Source organism: Candida jiufengensis (genome assembly GCF_024610255.1).
Source record: "Candida jiufengensis strain CBS 10846 chromosome Unknown scaffold1, whole genome shotgun sequence".
NCBI classification, from domain to species: domain Eukaryota; kingdom Fungi; phylum Ascomycota; class Pichiomycetes; order Serinales; family Debaryomycetaceae; genus Lodderomyces; species Lodderomyces jiufengensis.
The window spans coordinates 2,059,892-2,080,129 of NW_026261562.1; the positions used below are offsets into that span (position 1 = coordinate 2,059,892).

The window sequence follows — 20,238 nt, forward strand, 5'->3', positions numbered from 1 at the left end:
GCTATAAAACTCTTATAAAGAATGAGCATTATGGAAATCAGTACCAGCATAAATAGCATCATCACCTAATTCTTCTTCAATTCTTAAGATTTGATTTAATTTAGCTAATCTTTCTGATCTAGCTGGTGCACCAGTTTTAATTTGACCTGATCTAATACCGACCGATAAATCAGCAATAAAAGTATCTTCAGTTTCACCTGATCTATGTGAGACCATAACACCCCAACCAGCAGCATATGAATCATTAGCAGCTTGGATTGATTCAGTTAAAGTACCAATTTGATTAACTTTTAATAATAAAGCATCAGCAGCTTTAGTTTCAATAGCTTTTTTAATTCTAATTGGGTTAGTGACAGTTAAATCATCACCAACAATTTGAACTTTACCATCAATAGTCTTAAAGAAATGACTCCAAGCTTCCCAATCATCTTCAGCAAATGGATCTTCAATTGAAACAATTGGATATTCTTTAATTAATTCACCATATAATTCAGCTAATTGTGGACCTGATAACCATTGTGATTTATCTGAATCTGGATTTTTGAAATCTAAATCATATTTACCATCTTTATAAAATTCTGATGATGCAACATCCATTGCAATATCAACTTTACCTTTGTGACCAGCTGCTTCAATTGCTGAAACAATTAAATCTAAAGCTTCTTTAGCAGTTTTGATATCTGGAGCAACACCACCTTCATCACCAACATTACCAGCTGATTGACCATATTTCTTTTTGGTTAAAGTTTTTAAGTGATGGTAAACTTCTGAACCAATTCTTAAAGCTTCACTGAATGATGGAGCTTTTGATGGAACAATCATAAATTCTTGGAAAGCTAAATCACCACCAGCATGAGAACCACCATTTAAAACATTTTGGAATGGGACTGGTAAAACATATTTACCTTCTTTGGCATTAGCAATATCAGCAATATGTTTATATAATGGAACATCTTTTTGAGCTGCACCAGCTTTAGCAGCAGCTAATGAAACACCTAAAATAGCATTAGCACCTAATTTTGATTTATTTGGGGTACCATCCAATTTTAATAAAAAATCATCAATTTTAGTTTGATCAGTAACATCGATATTTGCTTTAATTAATTCTGGAGCAATTTCATCATTAACATTGGCAACAGCTTTTAAAACACCTTTACCTAACCATTTTGATTTATCACCATCTCTTAATTCTAAAGCTTCATGAACACCAGTTGAAGCACCTGATGGTACAATTGATCTAAAAGTACCTTTACCAGTAGTTAATTCAACTTCAACAGTTGGATTTCCTCTTGAATCATAAACGTATCTTGCGTGAATTTTTGAAATAGACATTGTGAAATAAGTTAATTAATTAATTGAGATTGATATAATATAATTTATAAAGATCAATTGAGTCAATTGCTTAAGAATAAGAATTAAGAAAAAGGAAAAAGAAGAAAAGAAGAAAAAGTAAGGGTATTAATATTTAAAATTGAACGAAAAAAAAATTATTAGTTGTGTGTAAAGTTGTGTGTGTGTGGAATTAGATTTTTTTGAATTTTTCAATTTACATATAACTATTAAACATTTACATATAAAAACGGTTTAATGAAATCCGCGTTAATGTATGAAAAAAAATTAATAGTATATGAGTTTTAACACTGACTCATGTTTTCCAAGAATGACCTGATGATTGACTTGATTAAAGCATTTAATTGGGAAGTTTGATAATTATTTCTCAGGAACTTAGAATTTCCGTTCAATACATTTAGTTACTGTTTCAAATTTGCAGTAATTTTATTGGAATATTTTTTTTACGGTTTAATGGATAATTATTTGAAACAATTTTTTTTGAGAAGTGACATTTTCGCATTATCTTTACAGTTTGATTCATACTCTAGTTCAATAATTTCTACAATTGATGGCCTTGACTCTTTCCTCTCCTACCAAACTTGATTATTAACTTTCTCAAATTTGGATGAATCTTAGCATTGATCTGAAGTAATGATGAACAGACTTTATACCGCAATGTAATTAATTTTGCAGCCAATCTCCGGGATTTTAATCTGAAAATTCAAACTGTGAAATATGATTCAAAGATTATAAAGATCTACCATCAAAGATTATAAAGATCTACCAGAGGATGATTTTGATTCTTTTGCGGTGTTTATTTGGTAAATGACTAAACTGTGAACTGATCTTGTATCGTCTTGTCTCGGAGCTCAATTTTGCAACCAATTTCCGGGATTTTGATCTTAAAATTTAAACTGAGAAATATGATTCAAAGATATAAACATCTAGCTGAGGATGAAGTTGATTTTTTTGCGGTGTCAATTTGGTAAATTACTAAAATGTGATATAATTGAGAATCTATTTATTGTTTGGTCATTTGTTTCAAAGAATGACTCTTTCTCTTCAGTTCCCCGCAAATCAGTATTTAATTGCAATTCATGAGGATCAGAAGCAACATGACAAAATATGACCAAATGCAATTGTTATGCAGCAAGACTTTATTCGTTTGTAAGTTTTACCGTTTGCAAATATTACTAAAACTTATCACCTTGTTTGAAAGCAACAACATCGAATTTTTCCTCGAAACTTTAGAATTGTTTTTGCACTTGTATTAGGAAAGGTAATTTAACTTAAGTTTGACCAATGAGCTTGTAAATTGCCTCTATACTTTTCCAAAAGTGGAGAACAGATGAGTGTAACTAGTATGTTTTGACGGTATAATTGTTGCAAATTTTTTGGGACTTGGTAGCTCAAGCAATTTTATTAGTTACTCAAAAACACCAGTCTTCAAATATCAATATCCATAACATTTTCAACTTTATCAAACATATATTATGGCAAATGAAGAATCAAAGAATACTAAAGATGCAAAAAAGCAAGATAACAATAATAATATAGAGGGTAAAAAAAGCACCTCGATCGAATCAAAATCACCATCAAAAAGTGATAACAAATCAACAAACAACAACAATAACAATAACAACCACTCACAAAAATCATCTACTTCATCAAACAATAAAGCAATAAAACCAACTATGGACAAATACAATGACTTAAAAAAGAAATTAACTCAGCAAATACTAAAGAAACAAGAAATCAATCAAAAACTACAGAAACTAGAAGAATCAATATATCAAAAAGAAACTGATTATTTTGAAGAAAGTACAATAGGTAATATAGTTAAAGGATTTGAAAATTATTCGAAGATAAGTGGTGGTAGTAGTATAGGTGGTACAGGACTCATGGGAAATAAAAGAAGAATTGTATATACTGAAGATGATCATATATTCAGTTTGAGTTCGATAAATTTTATTAAAAGAATGAATAAAAGAAATGGATCTAATTCAACTTATGTAATTAATGGAAGTACTAATGGTACAGAAAATGGAAGCATAAATAACAGTAACAGCGCAACTACAAAAAATTTAAATAATACACTACAAACCATAATAAATTCAAAAGATGATTTCGATGAGTATGAAGATTCAGTTGATCCAACTAGTGTAAATCTTGGTATTAAAATTACGCCGTCAGCCAATGACAACAAAAGTGATAGTGCCTCAAGTACTCCATCAAGGAAAAGAAAAGCAAGAACTATTGAAGATTAAATTAACAAATTTAAAAAAAGTTGTCTATTTATGATAATTGTAATATATATACAAGGTATTATTCAAGAATATCTATTTCTTTGGATTATATGCATAAACCCAAGGTTTATTAGGTGGGTATTCTGTAGGTACTCTCATTTCTATAGGGAAAGTAGTAAATTTCAATTTACTTTTGGTATTAGCGGCATCAAATAATTCAGGACTTTCATTTTTTAAACTTTCCATTGCATTATATATACTTTTATATTGTAAACTTAATTGATGATCTTTTCTTTGTTGTTGTTTTCTTTTTAATAATTTCCATGCATTCATTATAGTTCTATGTTTAATTAAATCTTCATTACATAATTGAATTAATCTTGATTGTTTTCTACTTGCTGATAATACTGATAATTGATTTACTATTTTTTGAGTTGATGAATTTAGTTGATTTGTGGCTGCTTGTCTTTTAAATCTTTGGAAAACTTTTTGCGCTAGGTTTATGGTATTTTGTGGTTTATTTATTGGGAGCATTTTGAGAAAATTTAAGGGTTAGGTGATGGTTGGTTAGAGGATGATTAATTTTATATGGTATTTTCTTTGTATGCGATATTTGAATTGTAAATTTTTCAATATATTTGAAAATTATTTTCAATGTCATGATTTATAAAGTCATGTCAGTGTGTCAGACAAACAACGTGACACAAATTTTTACAAAAGCAAACTTATACGGGGTAATTTAATTTATATTTTAGTTTTTATTTAAATTACCAATTGGTTTATCAGTAAGTAAGATTCATAAGTTCAAAACGCAAAAATAAATACATAATGTCAGACGAAAAAGAGAAATTGAGACAAAAATACAAACAAGAAGAATTAAATGCTTCATCACTGCTGAAACAATTACCAGATGCACCACCAGCATATGATGATATTCAAGGCCAACAAAATCCATATAATAACAATAACAATTACCAACCAACACCACCACAACAGCCCCCACAAAGTCAATTTGGCTACAACAATCAGCAATACCCACCACAACAACAATACCAACAAGATCCAATGCAAGACCCAAACGTTTACAAAGTACAACCAAATTTAGTTAATATAAATTATTCACCACCAGAACATTTACAACCTCAATATCAAGAATTTAAACAAAATCAACAACAAAAAATGGCAAGAGGTGAATTTAGTGCTTCTAGTTCAAAACCTGAAATAAATAAAGGTCATACTTCTAAAACTACAAAGATACAACTGAGTTTTCCTGGTGCTAGTGGTGCTACTTATCATAATGCTGCTAATAATCGTTGAGAGTATTATATGAAGAAGTTTAACAAGGTTTTCGATTCTATTCTTTTTTTTTTTTACTTTGTTCAAATTAATTTAGTCCTGGCTAATGTCAAAGAGATAATAACTAAGAATGGTTAACAACTGATCAAGATCATTTTTCAGAGTTAAACGGTCTACAAATTCATCAATAGATAGACAAAAATACCTTATAATGTTTGTAACTATCCAATTTAATAAACCTCTATTTGATCAAAGCATATTATCACCATTATAAGTCCAACCACCAAATTGTTTTTGTACACTTTCAGTTAAAAAATCATCAACAACAGAATCCTGAGGTTTTTCATTTGTAAAATCTTGATCAAAATTCGAAGTATCTAATAAATTTTCAACATTTGGTTTAAAAGGAGGCAAATAACTTTTATTTAATAATTTATTCCAATCAATATCTTTAAAAAATGAATGATTTTTAATTTCTTGTGCATCATCTAATCTTTGCAGTGGATCTTTTTGTAATAATTTAATTAATAAATCTTGAGCATCTGTACCTTCTAAAAATGGTGGGAATCTTAATGGATTTTGTAAAATTTTCTTATACATTGTTGGAGAATCTGAATCATAAAATGGTGGTAAACCAGTTAACATTTCATATAATAAAGTTCCCAAAGTCCACCAATCAACACTTCTTGTATAACCTTGATTTAATAATAATTCTGGTGCTAAATATTCAGGAGTTCCACAAAATGTATTTGTTTTATCATCATTACTCATATTTAATTTACATAACCCAAAATCACAAAGTGCTATATGTCCTTGATAATCCAATAATATATTTTCTGGTTTTAAATCTCTATAAATGACATTTAATTCATGTAAACTTTCTAAAGCTGTCAATAATTCAGCTATATAAAATCTTGATCTATCCATTGAAAATTTACCTTCTCTTTGTAAATGCCAAAATAATTCACCACCATTTATAAATGATAACACCAAGTATAATTTTTCTGGTGATTGAAATGAAAATTTCAATGGAACTATAAATGGATTATTTATTCTTGCTAAAACTGTTCTTTCAGCTAATGTATGAGTAACTTCCATTCTTGATACAATATGTTGTTTTCGTAACGTTTTTAATGCATATATTTGTTTTGTATCCTTTTTAACTACTTGCATGACTTTACCAAATGATCCTTTACCAATAACTTTTAATAAATCGAAATCCTCAATAGAAAGATGCTTTTTGGTAAGCGGTTTGAACTCTATTGTAAGCATAATTTCTCCCATTTCTTTTGAATTTGTATCATTTCCATTAACATTATAATTTGTAAAATTTAAATATTCATGATGCATTAATCTAATTTGTTGAGTATGTGATTTCGGATTTAATGGTAATTTTATTGTACCAATTAATAAATCCCCTATGTTAACAGGTGAAGCTGAAGTATTTGAAGAATTTGATGACATTGATCTATTTTGATTAGTAGAATCTTGTTGATAATTTGTAAATAATTGTTTATTTCGAGATTTTTCACTATCTGGAATTAACATATTTGGTAACCTTATAAATAAATTTAAATTAAGAAATTGTGACTCAACATTTTTATTTGATGCTTTATTTGTAACATCAAACGATACTACTTGATTCCATGTTGATTGGTTAACTGTACCCTTTTGCGGTTCTATTACTAATACATTATTATCAAATTCTATGGTTAAATATAGTAATGATTTAACAAGACTTTCAGCATTAGGGATAGTTATTATTGAAGGTAAAAATTTTGTAGCTAATGATCCAGGTAAATAATCAGCATCATTTTCTTTTGCTAAACTTTCCATATTTTTTAATAATTGTTGACCAACATTTTCATTATTTGAATTTATAGCTAATGCATGTAAAATTTGTTTATTATTATTTATTTTAATAGGTAATTGAATATTTTGTGATCCATAAATTTTAACAGTTAATAAACCAGGTGAAGAAGAAGAAGAAGAAGAAGAAGAAGGATTTGAATTTTGAACATCTTCTAAACCTGATGTTGATGATGCTTGTCCTAATGATGTTGCTTGAGATGATGATGGAGATCCATTATATTGAGAAGAATTAGATGTAACATTTGAATCAGTAGAAGGTGGTTGTAGTATATTATTAGAATGTATTCCATTAATATTATTATTATTATGTAATTGTTGTTGTTGAGTACTTTTTCCAGAACTTTTTCTACTTTGTTGTGAAGATGAAGGTTGACCATTATTATTATTTACTGATAATTTATTTACATCATCAGTTAAATTGTCTATTGATATAGTTTTTCTTGAATCAGATGAACCTCTTATTGATGATTCTGTTGTCGTTATATCATTATGATCATCATAAGTAGTTGAAGAATTTGTTATTGAACCTTCAGGTGAATTTGATGAATTGTTTTGTTTTTCAGTAGATGAACCAAATTTTAATTTATTTTTAAATTTAAACATATCAATTAAATGAATAGCTTCTGATTATTGAAATTTTCCCCGAGAAATTAAAGTAATTTAAATATATAGATTGAAATTTGAAGAATTGCCTTTCAAATAAAGAATGTTTTGTGATAAATGAGAAATGATATATATATATATATAAATATATATATGATTATAAGATTAATAATAAACGAGTCTGTAAATATAATATATTAATATTAAATATTTTTTTGTAATATCTGAAATTATTATTATAATCTTTTAAATTTTTGTTGATTTTTATAATTTATTTTGTAATTTTTGTGATTCTAATATTATTTAAATTATAAACCTAATATTCTAAATATATATATCTCAATTTTTTAATCAGATAAAAGTTTTGTATAAGTAAAATTAATTGAACAATCATCAACAGATATCAGAGATTGAATACTAAATGGACCAATTATTCCCATGATAAGTTTCAACAAGAATATACTTAATAGATTTGATTTGCATCACTTAAAACTTAAATTTTTAATCAAATTATGAAATTGGTCTCGGATAAAAAACTAAGTATAAAAAGAATATTGTTTTATTTTTTTCATACATCAATTAAAAAAAATCCATTCCAACCGTAAACTTATTGACTACTAATTAGAATAAAATATTTTTTCACTTAGATCTATATCCTCTACCTAAATAATACTAAATAATAACCTTATTAAACGATTTAAAGAAAAGTTGTCAACTTAAAGGCTTAGACAATTATTATTTAATGATTTATCTCTTTGATCATGCGAAGTTCATCATTTTCCAAAAAATTATATCAATTTTCGTATAGTCATACAATATGATAAACAAATAGACTGCATTTACCGCTCCCTGTGTAGTAGATAAGGAGCTTATTGATACCTTTCGATTTTTTATGATAAAACAGTCAATTAAATTTTTTAGTATAATTCATATGAAATGATTGCAAAAATATATTATGACGTGTCATATTTATTAAAACCATGACATACACAAAAAATGCGATACACTACGTATTTGTTTACAATTAATAAATATACAATTTGTATAGTGCTGGATCAGAATTTTACAACCATCATTTTAATAAAAATAACTTGATAAATCAAACTGGCGATCAAATTTAATGCACTAACTAATATACCTTATGAAAATATAGAATGAACATTACATTGTCGATAATGGAAGATATAGAAAATTATTACCCAAATAAAAGATCCAATACTGATCCATTTACGTTTAAAGAATTTGAATCAATAGATAACAAGAATAATAATCATAAGAGCGATTCTGTAAGCTCATTAAAAGGCCATAACAAAAGGACAAAACCATTACAAGAATCATCAATAAATACCTTTAAATCAAATCATCCATTATTGAATAAAGCATTTACATCACCAATAAAAGCAACACATCATAATAATAATCAAAATCTAAAAAAGAGATCACCAACTACTCCAACCATAGCATTAGCTTCGAAATCAATGAGAAGAAAATTTGATATCCCTAAATTAAATTCAAATTTGATAAACTTATCATCACCAACAAAAATAAATCAAAAATCTCAAAATGCTCAAAAATTAACAAAATCTGATCTCGATAATGATGAAATAATCGAATGCTTTGAAGTAAAATTACCTGATTGGTTTGGATCATCAATAAAAGAAGCTAATACAAATATGGAATTATTTATTGCACAACAGAAATTAAAAGATATGGAAGAAATTAATGAATTTTTAATTATGGAAAGGAAATTTGAATTGGAAACTGCCCTATGAATTCAATCTATATAAAATTTGTATATCTTCCAAAAATTTACTAATAACTAGCATCATTAAAAACTGTGATAAACACAATGCCATTTTACTTTTCACTTCTTGTATTTTTAAAATAATCTTTTAGTTTATCTTCATTAGCATCAAAATAATCACCATCTCTAGAATTAATCCAATCATTATGTCTTTTTAACATTTAATGTTTAATTTTTCATCTTCTCTTGAACCTCTTCTACCTAAATCTTGATTTAACCAATATAAAGCTAATGGATGTAACGTATTTGATTTTTTTATAATTATATAATCATCTTTTTCTTGTTCTTCAACATCTTCTTTTATATTTGAATCAAATTTAATTTTATCCATATTTATATCATCTATAATTTTACCAGCATCAATATGTAATATTCTATCACACCATTCATTACCTAATCCATCAAAAATATGAGTTGCATAAATAACAGTACAATTTCTTTCTAAACATTCATTTTTTAAATAATTTAATAATTTTGATCTTACAACAACATCTAAATCTATAGTTACTTCATCTAATAATAATAATTTCCAAGGTTTTATTAATCCCATTGCAATTTGTACTCTTCTTCTTTCTCCATCTGATAAATTTATCATTGACCAATTAGGATCAATATCTAAAATATCAATTAATAGATTTCTTCTATCAAGATATAAATCTCCACCTATTGAACTTAATAATAAATTAACTGGTATATCTCTTTTAATTACTGAATTAGTAATCCATTCTGTTCCTAAATAAGTTATATAATTATTTATATCTGAATTATGATGTTTCTTCTTGGTGGAAAATTCAAATGGATCAAAACCTCCTAGTTTTAATTTCCCCTTTTTAATTAATGTCTTACCTGCTAATATTCTTAATAATGTTGATTTACCTGCACCATTGGGTCCTACTAAAAGCACACGTTTCAGCCAGTTGACTTTTAAATCTATATCTTGTACCCCTATAACTTGCGAATTTGATGAGTTTGAGTGTTTGGGAAATTCATATGTTAAATTTGTTACTTCTATTGCTAATGAAGTATCATTTTTATGATTCTCTATAGTCATGATATAATATGAGTGACTTTGATTAATCTATAAGGTTCGTTTAATTGACTTTTGGTTCTACCGAGTCAAAGTTTACAATTTGATATGCAAATTGTGATTGTAAAATAAATTGTGATTGTAAAAATAGTAGTAGATTTATTACATCATGAATATTAGTTTCGTGGAGTGATATTTGAAAAGCCGTTTTGTTAATTTTGTGTAATTATAAGCTGAAACGTCACCAGCCTCACGTGATATCGAGTTTAAAAATAGGAACTTAATTTTACTAATTCATAAAGAGTTGGTTGTCATAATAATACAAGCTTAAACTTTTATTGAATTATTTAAAAATCTATAACAACCTATAAAACTCAACTTATTTCATTAAACCAAGATAAGATATCAATTCTAGTAGGTATATTATCTAAATCATTGAAAATAGTTTTGATATCATTTAAATAATCTTCATCAAGATTTTCATTTTTGATAAATTTTCTAAAATAAGTTTTCAATAATCCCAAATACTCATAAAATAACCATTGTTTATCAACTTCAGATGCATTGCTTCCATCTAATTCATCTATTTTAACAATATCATTGACGCCTAATTCTAAATCATTCAAATTTTTAACAATGATTGTGAATAATTGATGAACTAAAGTCTTGATTTCATTTTGTGATGATGAAGCTTTTGTATTTTCTAAAATTCTGTTTATTGATTCCATACATGAAACATTATCAATAATAAGATTTGATTTTAAAGCCTTTGTAATAACATATTGAGATTTTATAATTCCAAATTCTATTAAATTTTCTAAGATTAAAAATACAACTTGTGGTTGATGAATCCAAACTCTGAAAATTGAATCAATTATCCAATTTTGTCTATTTGTTATATCTTCTTCAGATAATTTCAAGTCTGTGAATTCTTCTTTGGATTTGTTGTCAGTTATTTCACCACTTAAAAATTTCAATTTTTCAACATCCCTACTTAATATACTGACTTCTGAATAGATTGATCTAGATCCGATGTATGCATATGTTTGGAAAATTAAATTTATTGCAAATTTTTCGGATATTGGGATTTTTACTGATTCAGACTCTTCATTAAATTTATTAACATCTTCAATTATGGAATGGTATAATTCATCAAATTCTTTATCTGTTTTGTGATGTGATATAATAAATTCATAAACTCTTGATCCAACTTCATTTAATGGTAATTCTGGGTTTGTGAAGTTATAAAATAATTCATCCTGAAAACTGACCATATTTTTCAGTTGTAATGCTAATTGCTTTTGGTCATAAATTTCTTTAATCTTGTCTTTAATTTCTGGAGAGTTTCCGTATAAGCTTGAGTCATAATTTATAATATATTCTTCAACATTTGTGAACATTGATATATTTAAATATTGATAAAATTCATCAAAATTCACAACATCTTCATCAACCACATCCATAAAACTATCTTTGATTTTCCTTTTGTTCGATAATCTAATTTCTTTTGCAATTAAATTTCTTATAAAATTCTTCTTTGGATGATACCTTAAACTTGCATATTCTTGTGAATCACCAATCCATTCTTCCCATTTCCAACTAAATTCAAAATTTGAAATTTGTGTAGTCATCCAATCCAAAAATCTAATTTTCAATTCATAATCTAATGTTTGTAAATTATTATAAAAATATCTAATAGCTCTACCAAATACTGGTGCCATTGATTCAGGACTTTCTTTACAACATGCAATTAATACTGTATAATAATAAATTTCTCTATGTAAAGTTCTTGGTAGTTGGAAAATCATAGTCAAAATACTTTCAACTGCAATATCTTCGATTTTCCAAGTTGATAACATTGGAATATTTTCACCATTCTTGTTGTCTTCATAAATTAATGATAATTGATCAATTGATGTACCCATTGGTGCAAATAATTCCTTATTAAAAAACAAATCTAAAATTGATAATTGAATTGATGCTTCATTTTTATTGAAAGACAAGTTTGTTAAAATATCAAATGAAATATCTTTGAAAAATAATCCAATGTAAGATTCAATAGGTGGTACAGTTTCAAATTCAGTATTTTGATTATAAACTTGAAACAATACTCTTGAGTTTTGTTGCCATAAAAGATCAATATTTTCTTCATTTGTTGGTTTATAATTTTTCATTTTCTCTTGTGATGGTAATGAGAATTGTGGTAACTTATGTTTGATCAAATCTTTTGAAACAGAGTTGTTTTCTAAAGAATTTTTTATAATTGGGTCCAAAAATGGTTCAAAATCTAAGAATAAACTCAATTGCCAGTCATTTTTTTGTAATTGTTTTAATGATGGTAAGATTAAGTCAATCATTTTTTTAGGCTGGTAAGGGATATCTAAATTATCCATTTTTGAATCAAATGGTTGAAGCATCTTATTTGTTTCTGGTTCAATAATTGGGAATTGTTCTGCCAATTCAATTATATCATTTAAAAACCCATGTAATTCTTCACTTTTATCATTACTTAATAAATAAGGTGTTGCAACTAATACATTATAAAAAATTTCTTGAGCTATACCATTTCTACTATCTGATGATGATTGTAAATCTATAGCAAATTGTAAAAACTGTTTAAAAATATTTATAGTTGAGTAATCTTCAATTATTGGAGTAATTGCACCAAAAAATTTTAAAATACTTTTGATGTTATTAAAAACTCCTGCATTTTCTTTTAAAGAATTATCGTTCCCACCAATTGAATCTAACAAGATTTGTATTTTACCATGTAAAAATTCAACAACATATTTTGCAATAACAAAATTTTTAGAATTACAAATAAATACTAAATTTGCAATTGCATTTATTTTATGAGGTTGTTCAATAATTAATGCATATAAAGTTGATAAAATTGAATTTCTTAAATTATCAATTTTTTCAAATTCTGCAACTATTGGATTTGATATATAATTCACATCTTCAATTTGTGTACTTATACTGGGGTTTTCTCCTAATCTTCTAATATCTTTACAAACATTATTTATTAATTCTTGAGCTGGATCTATTCTTTGTCTTTTTGAATCAAAATCTGATTGTGATGGTTGTTGATAATTACTTTCAAAACCTTGTCCTCCTTCAAAAGTATCTCTTGATCTTTTATTTGAAGATTCAAAGTCCATTGTAATGGATTTATTATTAATGAGTGACTGAAACTTGTGCTGCTAAATGTTTTATCAATTTTTCAAGTTTTATTTTTCACCGAAATTTTTTTTTTTTTTGGCTGCACAATTTTGAATCAATTTAGTTCCAAAATATTATTATTATTATAATTTTCAATGACTAAAATATTTGATCAAAAAGTAATTATAGATGGTGCATTGGGTACTGAATTAGAGAAATTAATAGACCCCACAGCCTCATATTTACCAAGTAAAAGCCCATTATGGTCAGGTCAAGTATTAATAGATGCACCACAATTAATTGAAAAAGTTCATCAAAATTATATAGAGTCGGGTGCAAATTTATTAATAACGTCAACATATCAACTTTCTTACGGTAGTTTAAAGAAACATACTAAATTAAATGATAAAGAAATTACAGAATTATGGCAAAATTCAATAAATGTTGCTGAAGAAGCTAAATCAAAAGCAAAAAAGCATAGTGATTTAGATAAAATATTTATTGCTGGTTCAATGGGTCCTTATGCAGCTTATTTGGCTAATGGTTCAGAATATACTGGTGATTATGGTGAAGTAAAAGATGAAGAATTACGTAATTTTCATGAACCAATGATTGATTTTTTTTATAATAATGATAAAGTTGATTTAATATTATTTGAAACAATTCCTAATTTTCAAGAATTAAGAGTTGTAAATGAAATTATGCAAAAGTATCCTAATAAAGATTATGTATTAAGTATAACTTGTCAAACAAACGATAAATTAACAGATGGGACTCCATTATCAAAAATAAAAGAATATCTTGATAATAATTATAAATCAAAAATATTAGGTATAAATTGTGTTGATTATATTCTAGTAGATAAAATCATATCACATTTTCCAGCTTATAAATTTTATATATATCCAAATTTAGGATTTGAATATGATTCAAAAATACATCAATTTAAACCCAAAGATCATGGAAGTGATATAACATGGGAAAAATTCATAAAAAATTTACATAAAAATAATAATGTTATTGGAATTGGTGGATGTTGTAATACTGGACCTGAAGAAATAAACCAGATTTATGAAATATATCATTCTTAAATTGTACATAGTAAGTAGATAGAGTTGATAAAGTTATAGGTAAATGTTACACACTTTATTAGCCCAGAATTATTGTGACTCAATAAGCCAACTTTATTTGATAATTTTAGTAGTCCTATGATTATTATTTTGAACTAAAATGACTTTGTTTATATGTTTCACAATTGAAGTGTATTATATTAAAATCATATTATGAAGTGTATAAATTTAAAGTTTAAAATTTAAAAAATCAGGAACAAATTTTAGTTTTGAAAACTTAATGTTTTTGTACCACTAATTTCTTAAATCCTAAATAATAAACTTTTTTAAGTCCGATGCTTGCATTAATGAAAAAATTGAAATTTCAAATATTATTTTGTTTAATAAAGTTGAAGTATTAAAATTATTAAAATTGTTGGATTGAACGAGGAAATAGATTTAATTTCTAATAAATCTTTAATTGCGTCAAGACTATAACATATTGAAATTGATAACAGTGAAAGACTGTACTAAATAAAAACGATAAGTTCAGTCTTTAATATATAATGTATTTTGGTAATTGAGATTAGTAAATCTATTTAAAAATATAAGAATATATTATATACTATAATACTTTAATAAAATGGATATTTAATTAAATTAATCCGAATAGTTTCTAAATGAATGAAAACAAATAAAGATCAGTTTTAATCTAACCGTTTCAATATAAAAAAAATCATCCGTTAAATAACACAAATTTATAAATTGATTGATTAGTTTGATAGTTTTGATATCTATTTTATTATTTGTACTTACTATTAAATTAATTTATTATTAGAGTACTACTAATATTATTTAACATGTGAAAGAGATTATATTAGATATTTTGTGTAATATTCCCCACTTTAGTTAAAAAATTAAATTTATTATAATAATAATAAATTTTTTTATATATCAACAAACATTAATTAAATTTGTTGTTTTTTCAATATTTTATACAACTGATTTATTTTGAAATATTATATATATATTTATATTTATCATCAGATTCCTTTAATTTCTATAACATTTAAACTTCCTTAGATTCCACTACTGGACTTGTCACAAATCATTACAATTTTTACTAGATTTACACTTGTATATATACATTTAATTTAGATCGTCATTTCAATAATTATAATATATTTAACATTATAAAATGTCATCAGTTGTCACATTAACTAAAGAGTCTCATAAAAATCCTACAAAATTTAGAATCAATTATCAAGATGTTAAAGATGTTTTAGGACCAGAAGAAAAAGCAAGATATAGCATTAATGAAAATTTACCAACTATATATACATCATCAAAAGTTGGTATTATTGGAGCAGGATTTGCAGGTATTGGAAGTGCTATAAAAACTATAGTTGATTTAAAAATTGATGATTTAACTATATTTGAGAAACATGATAATTTTGGTGGTACTTGGTATGCAAATACTTATCCTGGTTGTGCTTCTGATATTCCTGCTTTATGGTATTCATTTTCTTATGAATTAACTTCAAATTGGTCAAGAGTTCAACCTCCACAATATGAAATGGAAGAATATATTTTAAGAGTTACTGATAAATATAAATTAAAAGAAAAAGCTAAATTTGAAACTTTTATTGATAAATCTGTATTTAATAATGATACTGGATATTGGACATTGCATGGTCATTATATTAAATCAGGTCAAAAATTTGAACATAAATGTAAAATATTATTAAGTTGTTCTGGTGGATTGGTTGTTCCGAATCAATTAAAAGCTGAAGGTTTAGAAAATTTTAAAGGTAATTATATACATTCAGCACTTTGGGATCATTCAGTTGATTTTAAAGGTAAAAAAGTTGTTGTTGTTGGTAATGGATGTTCTGCAAATCAAGTTGTTCCTGCATTATTAAATGATCCTCAATATAATGTTAAATCTATTTTTCAAATTGCAAGATCAAAACATTATATTATGCCTCCAGTTCCAAAAGTTTTATTTTGGTTATACAGATTATTAAGTTTTAATTATTATACTTTATTATTGGTTAGATTTATAGTTATTTTCATCGCTGAATTAAGAGTTCCATTATATAAAGGAAATGGAATTTTAGCAAAAGTTGTAAGATGGATTAATACAAAAGTTTCAACTCATTATATGAAAAAGAATAGTCCAAAAAAATATCATGATATTATAATTCCAGATTATAAAATTGGTTGTAAAAGATTAATTTTTGATTATAAATATGTTACTGCATTAAATGATCCAAGAATTGATGTTACAAATCATAATATACAAAAAGTTGTTGAAAATGGTATTATTTTAGATAATGGTGAATTTGTTGAAGCTGATATTATAGTTGCATGTACTGGTTATGATCTTAATAAATCTTTTAGATCAACAGTTGAAACAACAGAAGGTTATTCAGTAAATGGTATATGGGAAAAAGAAGGTCCAAGTGCTTATCGTACCCTTATGGTTAAACATATGCCTAATTTATTTTTAATTGGTGGTCCAAATTCAGCAACTGGTCATTCATCAGTTGTAATGGCTATTGAAAATGGTATTGATTATTATTTAAAAGTTGCAAAACCAGTTTTAGAAGGTAAAGATAAATCAGTTGTTGTAAAACCTGAAGTTTATGATGAATGGTTTTCAAATATTCAAAAAGAATTACAAAAATGTGTTTTTGGTACTCCTTTTGGTGGTTGTGTTTCTTGGTATGCTAGTTCAGGTATTAATCCAACTGCTTATGCTTGGACTCAAATGCATTATTGGTATATTACTCATTTTCCAAATTATAAAGATTTAATTTATAAACCAGAAGAAAATAAAAAATTAAAATAAATTTAGATAAAAGTTTGATTTTTTAAGAATTTGTACAGTTATAAAAATGATTGATGATTTAATTTAATTTGTTCTTGAACTCTTTAAGACTTCGATGTATTGTTACTTCTATTACTTTGCGTACTTACTTGTGTTACCTCCTTGAATAGAGTCAGATTCAGCATGCTATTAAATCTAGCAAATCAGAGGGTGGATAGTTGTTTTCTTGGATTTCATATCAAAAAGCTTAACCTGAAACATACGGTACTTGCAAAAATTCATAGGGTGAAAAGGAAGTTTTATTACAAACGTCATATCGAAAATTAAGTTACAGAGAATAATAAAAGGATTGATTACGATCATAGTACAATTAAAATTCACGAATTTCATGTTTTGACTATACTGTAAATTTTCTGTTAATGGCCACTTGACAAGTAATATATTATTTCAACTAATAACTAACATATTCTCAAACTTCAAACGTATTTCTAACCTGTTTCACGCAGCTTCTTTGGACATCCATATTTCTCAATAACTGCTTTACGAAAGCATAAACAAATGGTTGTCGTGCTGGTTAGAATTACGTTTGTTGATAAAGTCTATCTTTATTTTCTCATTATTACGTAGACGTAAATGATAAACACTCACAATTATCAAAAATCAGCATACAAAAAACAGGGGTTAACTTTCAGGAGCTACAATTTTCTTGCTATCCATGTATATGTAATTTATACTCAATTCCTTAATTCGGACTAGTTACTATGCAATTAATTAATTCAAGATTTATTTTGTAAGAAGATTCTTTAATAAAGCTTATTTTTTATTTTGCAACCATTTTAATTTTGCATAAAAAATCACCAGCGTAATAAAACTAATTTAATCAAAACTTTATTAAACACTTAATAAAAGTTTGATAACAAAAATTTATGATATCCTGAATTGTGGATATTGATTATAATAAATTTCTTGGTCACAAATTTAGAAAATTATAAAAAGATGATACTTTCAACTATGTAAAAAAATTACTAACTTTTTCTTTAACAAACTATTTATCATCATCATTTTTTTTTTATTTTTCCAAACTAGATCAATTTTACTATAATTTATTTTAATTCAATTTAATGTCAACTTCAACTTCGACTTTTAGTCAAAATCCAGATCATGATTATGTAACTGAAATAGTTCAATTATATGAAACAACAGGTAATCAAGGTGGTAGAGGTTATGGTCAAACTGGACCAACTTATGAATTAGGAACTGGTGAAGTACCATTAACTGAAAGTTTAGGTGCTGTTTATCAAATTGATGTTTATGAAATTGTTGAAACTACTACTGCTGGTAGAACTATTCATCAATTACGTGGTCCTGTTGCTAGTTCAACAACTACTGTTCTTAGTGGTATTAGTGGAAATAATCAAGCTAAAATGGGTGTGAGTTCATTCCTTATCATAATGATGCTTTTATTTAATACGATCTTTGGGTTATAACGATACTGATAATTTCGGTTTGACTAATAGTAGTTAGCATTTACTCAATTTTTTTTTAATTTTTAATTTTTAATTTAACGTTGCACAGCTATACCCATTAAAGTTTTATGAACATCTATATAATTTTTTATATATAATATTTTTTGGAAATATATGAAATTGATTTTTTAATTTTTAACTACTATAATTTTTGACCATGTTTCAAATTCTATCGTAAATTCCTCGTAAATATTATTATAATTTCAAATCTTTCTATTGACAGAAAAATGAATATATAATAACGTCAAAATTTATTTCTTTGCTTTTCAACAACTCAAAGATAGATTACATTAGATGCTGACGCTGAATTGAATTATATCAATCAAATGAGGAGCTTTGGCTGTGAGCAAGCTTCTTAAATATGTTTGTCTTGCTTTCATTGATGATTTCTAATAAATCATCTTAAATCCAAATACTGAACGTTTTTTGCAACAGAATTATCAGTCAAACTGGAACTTTTGTATAAACCATTCCAATTGAATATAGAGTGAAAGGTATGGAAATTAAAAATTCATCGGTACCTTAGTTTTTTGATTTTTGCACTTATTAATGCATGAACTTGGTTAACAAATACTTTATTTAATAGCTTGATCTTTGAAGACCATGCATTTGTTTTATAAAATCTACAGGCGTTATTTGGTCCACATTTTCTATGTCTATATTATTAAACCTCAATGATGATAAGATAATGAAGAGTCTAATTTTTAATGTTATGAACCGCTTGCAAATACAAGCCACTAGTGGAGGTAATTACAAGAGTTGATCAATCACAGTAAGATAATTATGAATATCACTAAATTTGACGATTTTTGTGAGTAACTTTGTTCTGTCACCAGATGAAAATTGTTGTTGCAAAAAATAGCCGTTCAATTAAATCTGGGGTAATATCGGTTTTCAAAATATTTTTTCAAGACGAAGTCAAAATTTTAAAACTTAATTTAATTACACAACAAGAAATACTAACATTTAGATGCAAAAAGAAACGAACAAGAGTTAAATAATAAAATTTTTAAACCAGCAGAATCGAAAGGTCAAATGTAATTATAATATTATTTTTGACTGGAAATTGTAACACGATATAATGAGCACATAATACGAGATGAAGTCAAGGATTTGATAGCGGAATTTTGTATGATAAAAATTTATAGACTAGAGCTTAGAAAAGCTCTGTGGAATCGTTTGATTGCGAAAATGCCATACGTAGATAAACAGTATTTACTCAATACTAAATTTAAAGAGTTCAACATTGGCTTAATAGATTAGTGAAACCAAGTCATTACATGTATGAAGTCAAATTATAAAGTTACTAATATCAATTTGACTTCTTTAAAAATGAAAATTTTTATAATTACACAAAATATAACATATAATAATAACCGCGTATGTCAATTTGAAAAAAGAAACAGTTAAAATTCAAACGGCATAATAAACAATAATACAATATGTACATAATAATAAAATAAATTATGTTTTAGACTTCTCTTTATT

The 20,238-nt window shown here is 26.0% G+C and overlaps 11 protein-coding genes across 11 annotated transcripts; 6 read left to right on the top strand and 5 right to left on the bottom strand. All coding sequences in view use genetic code 12, as the record gives it.

Annotated features, from left to right (window-relative positions):
- Positions 1–12: 12 nt before the first annotated feature.
- Positions 13–1,332, bottom strand: ENO1 (phosphopyruvate hydratase; the record flags this gene model as incomplete). Its single annotated transcript, XM_051765369.1, has 1 exon — positions 13–1,332. One exon carries the CDS (start codon positions 1,330–1,332, stop codon positions 13–15), a length of 1,320 nt encoding a protein of 439 aa, XP_051618690.1.
- Positions 1,333–2,825: 1,493 nt separating this feature from the next.
- On the top strand, positions 2,826–3,599 carry EAF6 (Eaf6p; the record flags this gene model as incomplete). Its single annotated transcript, XM_051765370.1, has 1 exon — positions 2,826–3,599. One exon carries the CDS (start codon positions 2,826–2,828, stop codon positions 3,597–3,599), a length of 774 nt encoding a protein of 257 aa, XP_051618691.1.
- A 72-nt stretch (positions 3,600–3,671) lies between these two features.
- KGF54_004650 (mitochondrial 54S ribosomal protein mL40) lies at positions 3,672–4,112 on the bottom strand (the record flags this gene model as incomplete). Its single annotated transcript, XM_051765372.1, has 1 exon — positions 3,672–4,112. The coding sequence occupies one exon, from the start codon at positions 4,110–4,112 to the stop codon at positions 3,672–3,674; it is 441 nt and encodes a 146-aa protein (XP_051618692.1).
- Positions 4,113–4,406: 294 nt separating this feature from the next.
- Positions 4,407–4,895, top strand: KGF54_004651 (uncharacterized protein; the record flags this gene model as incomplete). Its single annotated transcript, XM_051765373.1, has 1 exon — positions 4,407–4,895. One exon carries the CDS (start codon positions 4,407–4,409, stop codon positions 4,893–4,895), a length of 489 nt encoding a protein of 162 aa, XP_051618693.1.
- A 228-nt stretch (positions 4,896–5,123) lies between these two features.
- On the bottom strand, positions 5,124–7,349 carry KGF54_004652 (serine/threonine protein kinase; the record flags this gene model as incomplete). The annotated part of the gene is made up of 1 exon (XM_051765374.1): positions 5,124–7,349. The coding sequence occupies one exon, from the start codon at positions 7,347–7,349 to the stop codon at positions 5,124–5,126; it is 2,226 nt and encodes a 741-aa protein (XP_051618694.1).
- Positions 7,350–8,503: 1,154 nt separating this feature from the next.
- Positions 8,504–9,121, top strand: KGF54_004653 (uncharacterized protein; the record flags this gene model as incomplete). Its single annotated transcript, XM_051765375.1, has 1 exon — positions 8,504–9,121. The coding sequence occupies one exon, from the start codon at positions 8,504–8,506 to the stop codon at positions 9,119–9,121; it is 618 nt and encodes a 205-aa protein (XP_051618695.1).
- Positions 9,122–9,307: 186 nt separating this feature from the next.
- On the bottom strand, positions 9,308–10,204 carry CAF16 (putative ATP-binding cassette family ATPase; the record flags this gene model as incomplete). Its single annotated transcript, XM_051765376.1, has 1 exon — positions 9,308–10,204. The coding sequence occupies one exon, from the start codon at positions 10,202–10,204 to the stop codon at positions 9,308–9,310; it is 897 nt and encodes a 298-aa protein (XP_051618696.1).
- Positions 10,205–10,554: 350 nt separating this feature from the next.
- Positions 10,555–13,341, bottom strand: GCR3 (Gcr3p; the record flags this gene model as incomplete). The annotated part of the gene is made up of 1 exon (XM_051765377.1): positions 10,555–13,341. One exon carries the CDS (start codon positions 13,339–13,341, stop codon positions 10,555–10,557), a length of 2,787 nt encoding a protein of 928 aa, XP_051618697.1.
- Positions 13,342–13,497: 156 nt separating this feature from the next.
- Positions 13,498–14,433, top strand: SAM4 (S-adenosylmethionine-homocysteine S-methyltransferase; the record flags this gene model as incomplete). Its single annotated transcript, XM_051765378.1, has 1 exon — positions 13,498–14,433. The coding sequence occupies one exon, from the start codon at positions 13,498–13,500 to the stop codon at positions 14,431–14,433; it is 936 nt and encodes a 311-aa protein (XP_051618698.1).
- Positions 14,434–15,589: 1,156 nt separating this feature from the next.
- Positions 15,590–17,245, top strand: KGF54_004657 (flavin-containing monooxygenase; the record flags this gene model as incomplete). The annotated part of the gene is made up of 1 exon (XM_051765379.1): positions 15,590–17,245. The coding sequence occupies one exon, from the start codon at positions 15,590–15,592 to the stop codon at positions 17,243–17,245; it is 1,656 nt and encodes a 551-aa protein (XP_051618699.1).
- A 1,100-nt stretch (positions 17,246–18,345) lies between these two features.
- On the top strand, positions 18,346–18,711 carry KGF54_004658 (uncharacterized protein; the record flags this gene model as incomplete). Its single annotated transcript, XM_051765380.1, has 1 exon — positions 18,346–18,711. The coding sequence occupies one exon, from the start codon at positions 18,346–18,348 to the stop codon at positions 18,709–18,711; it is 366 nt and encodes a 121-aa protein (XP_051618700.1).
- Between the last annotated feature and the right edge of the window lie 1,527 nt (positions 18,712–20,238).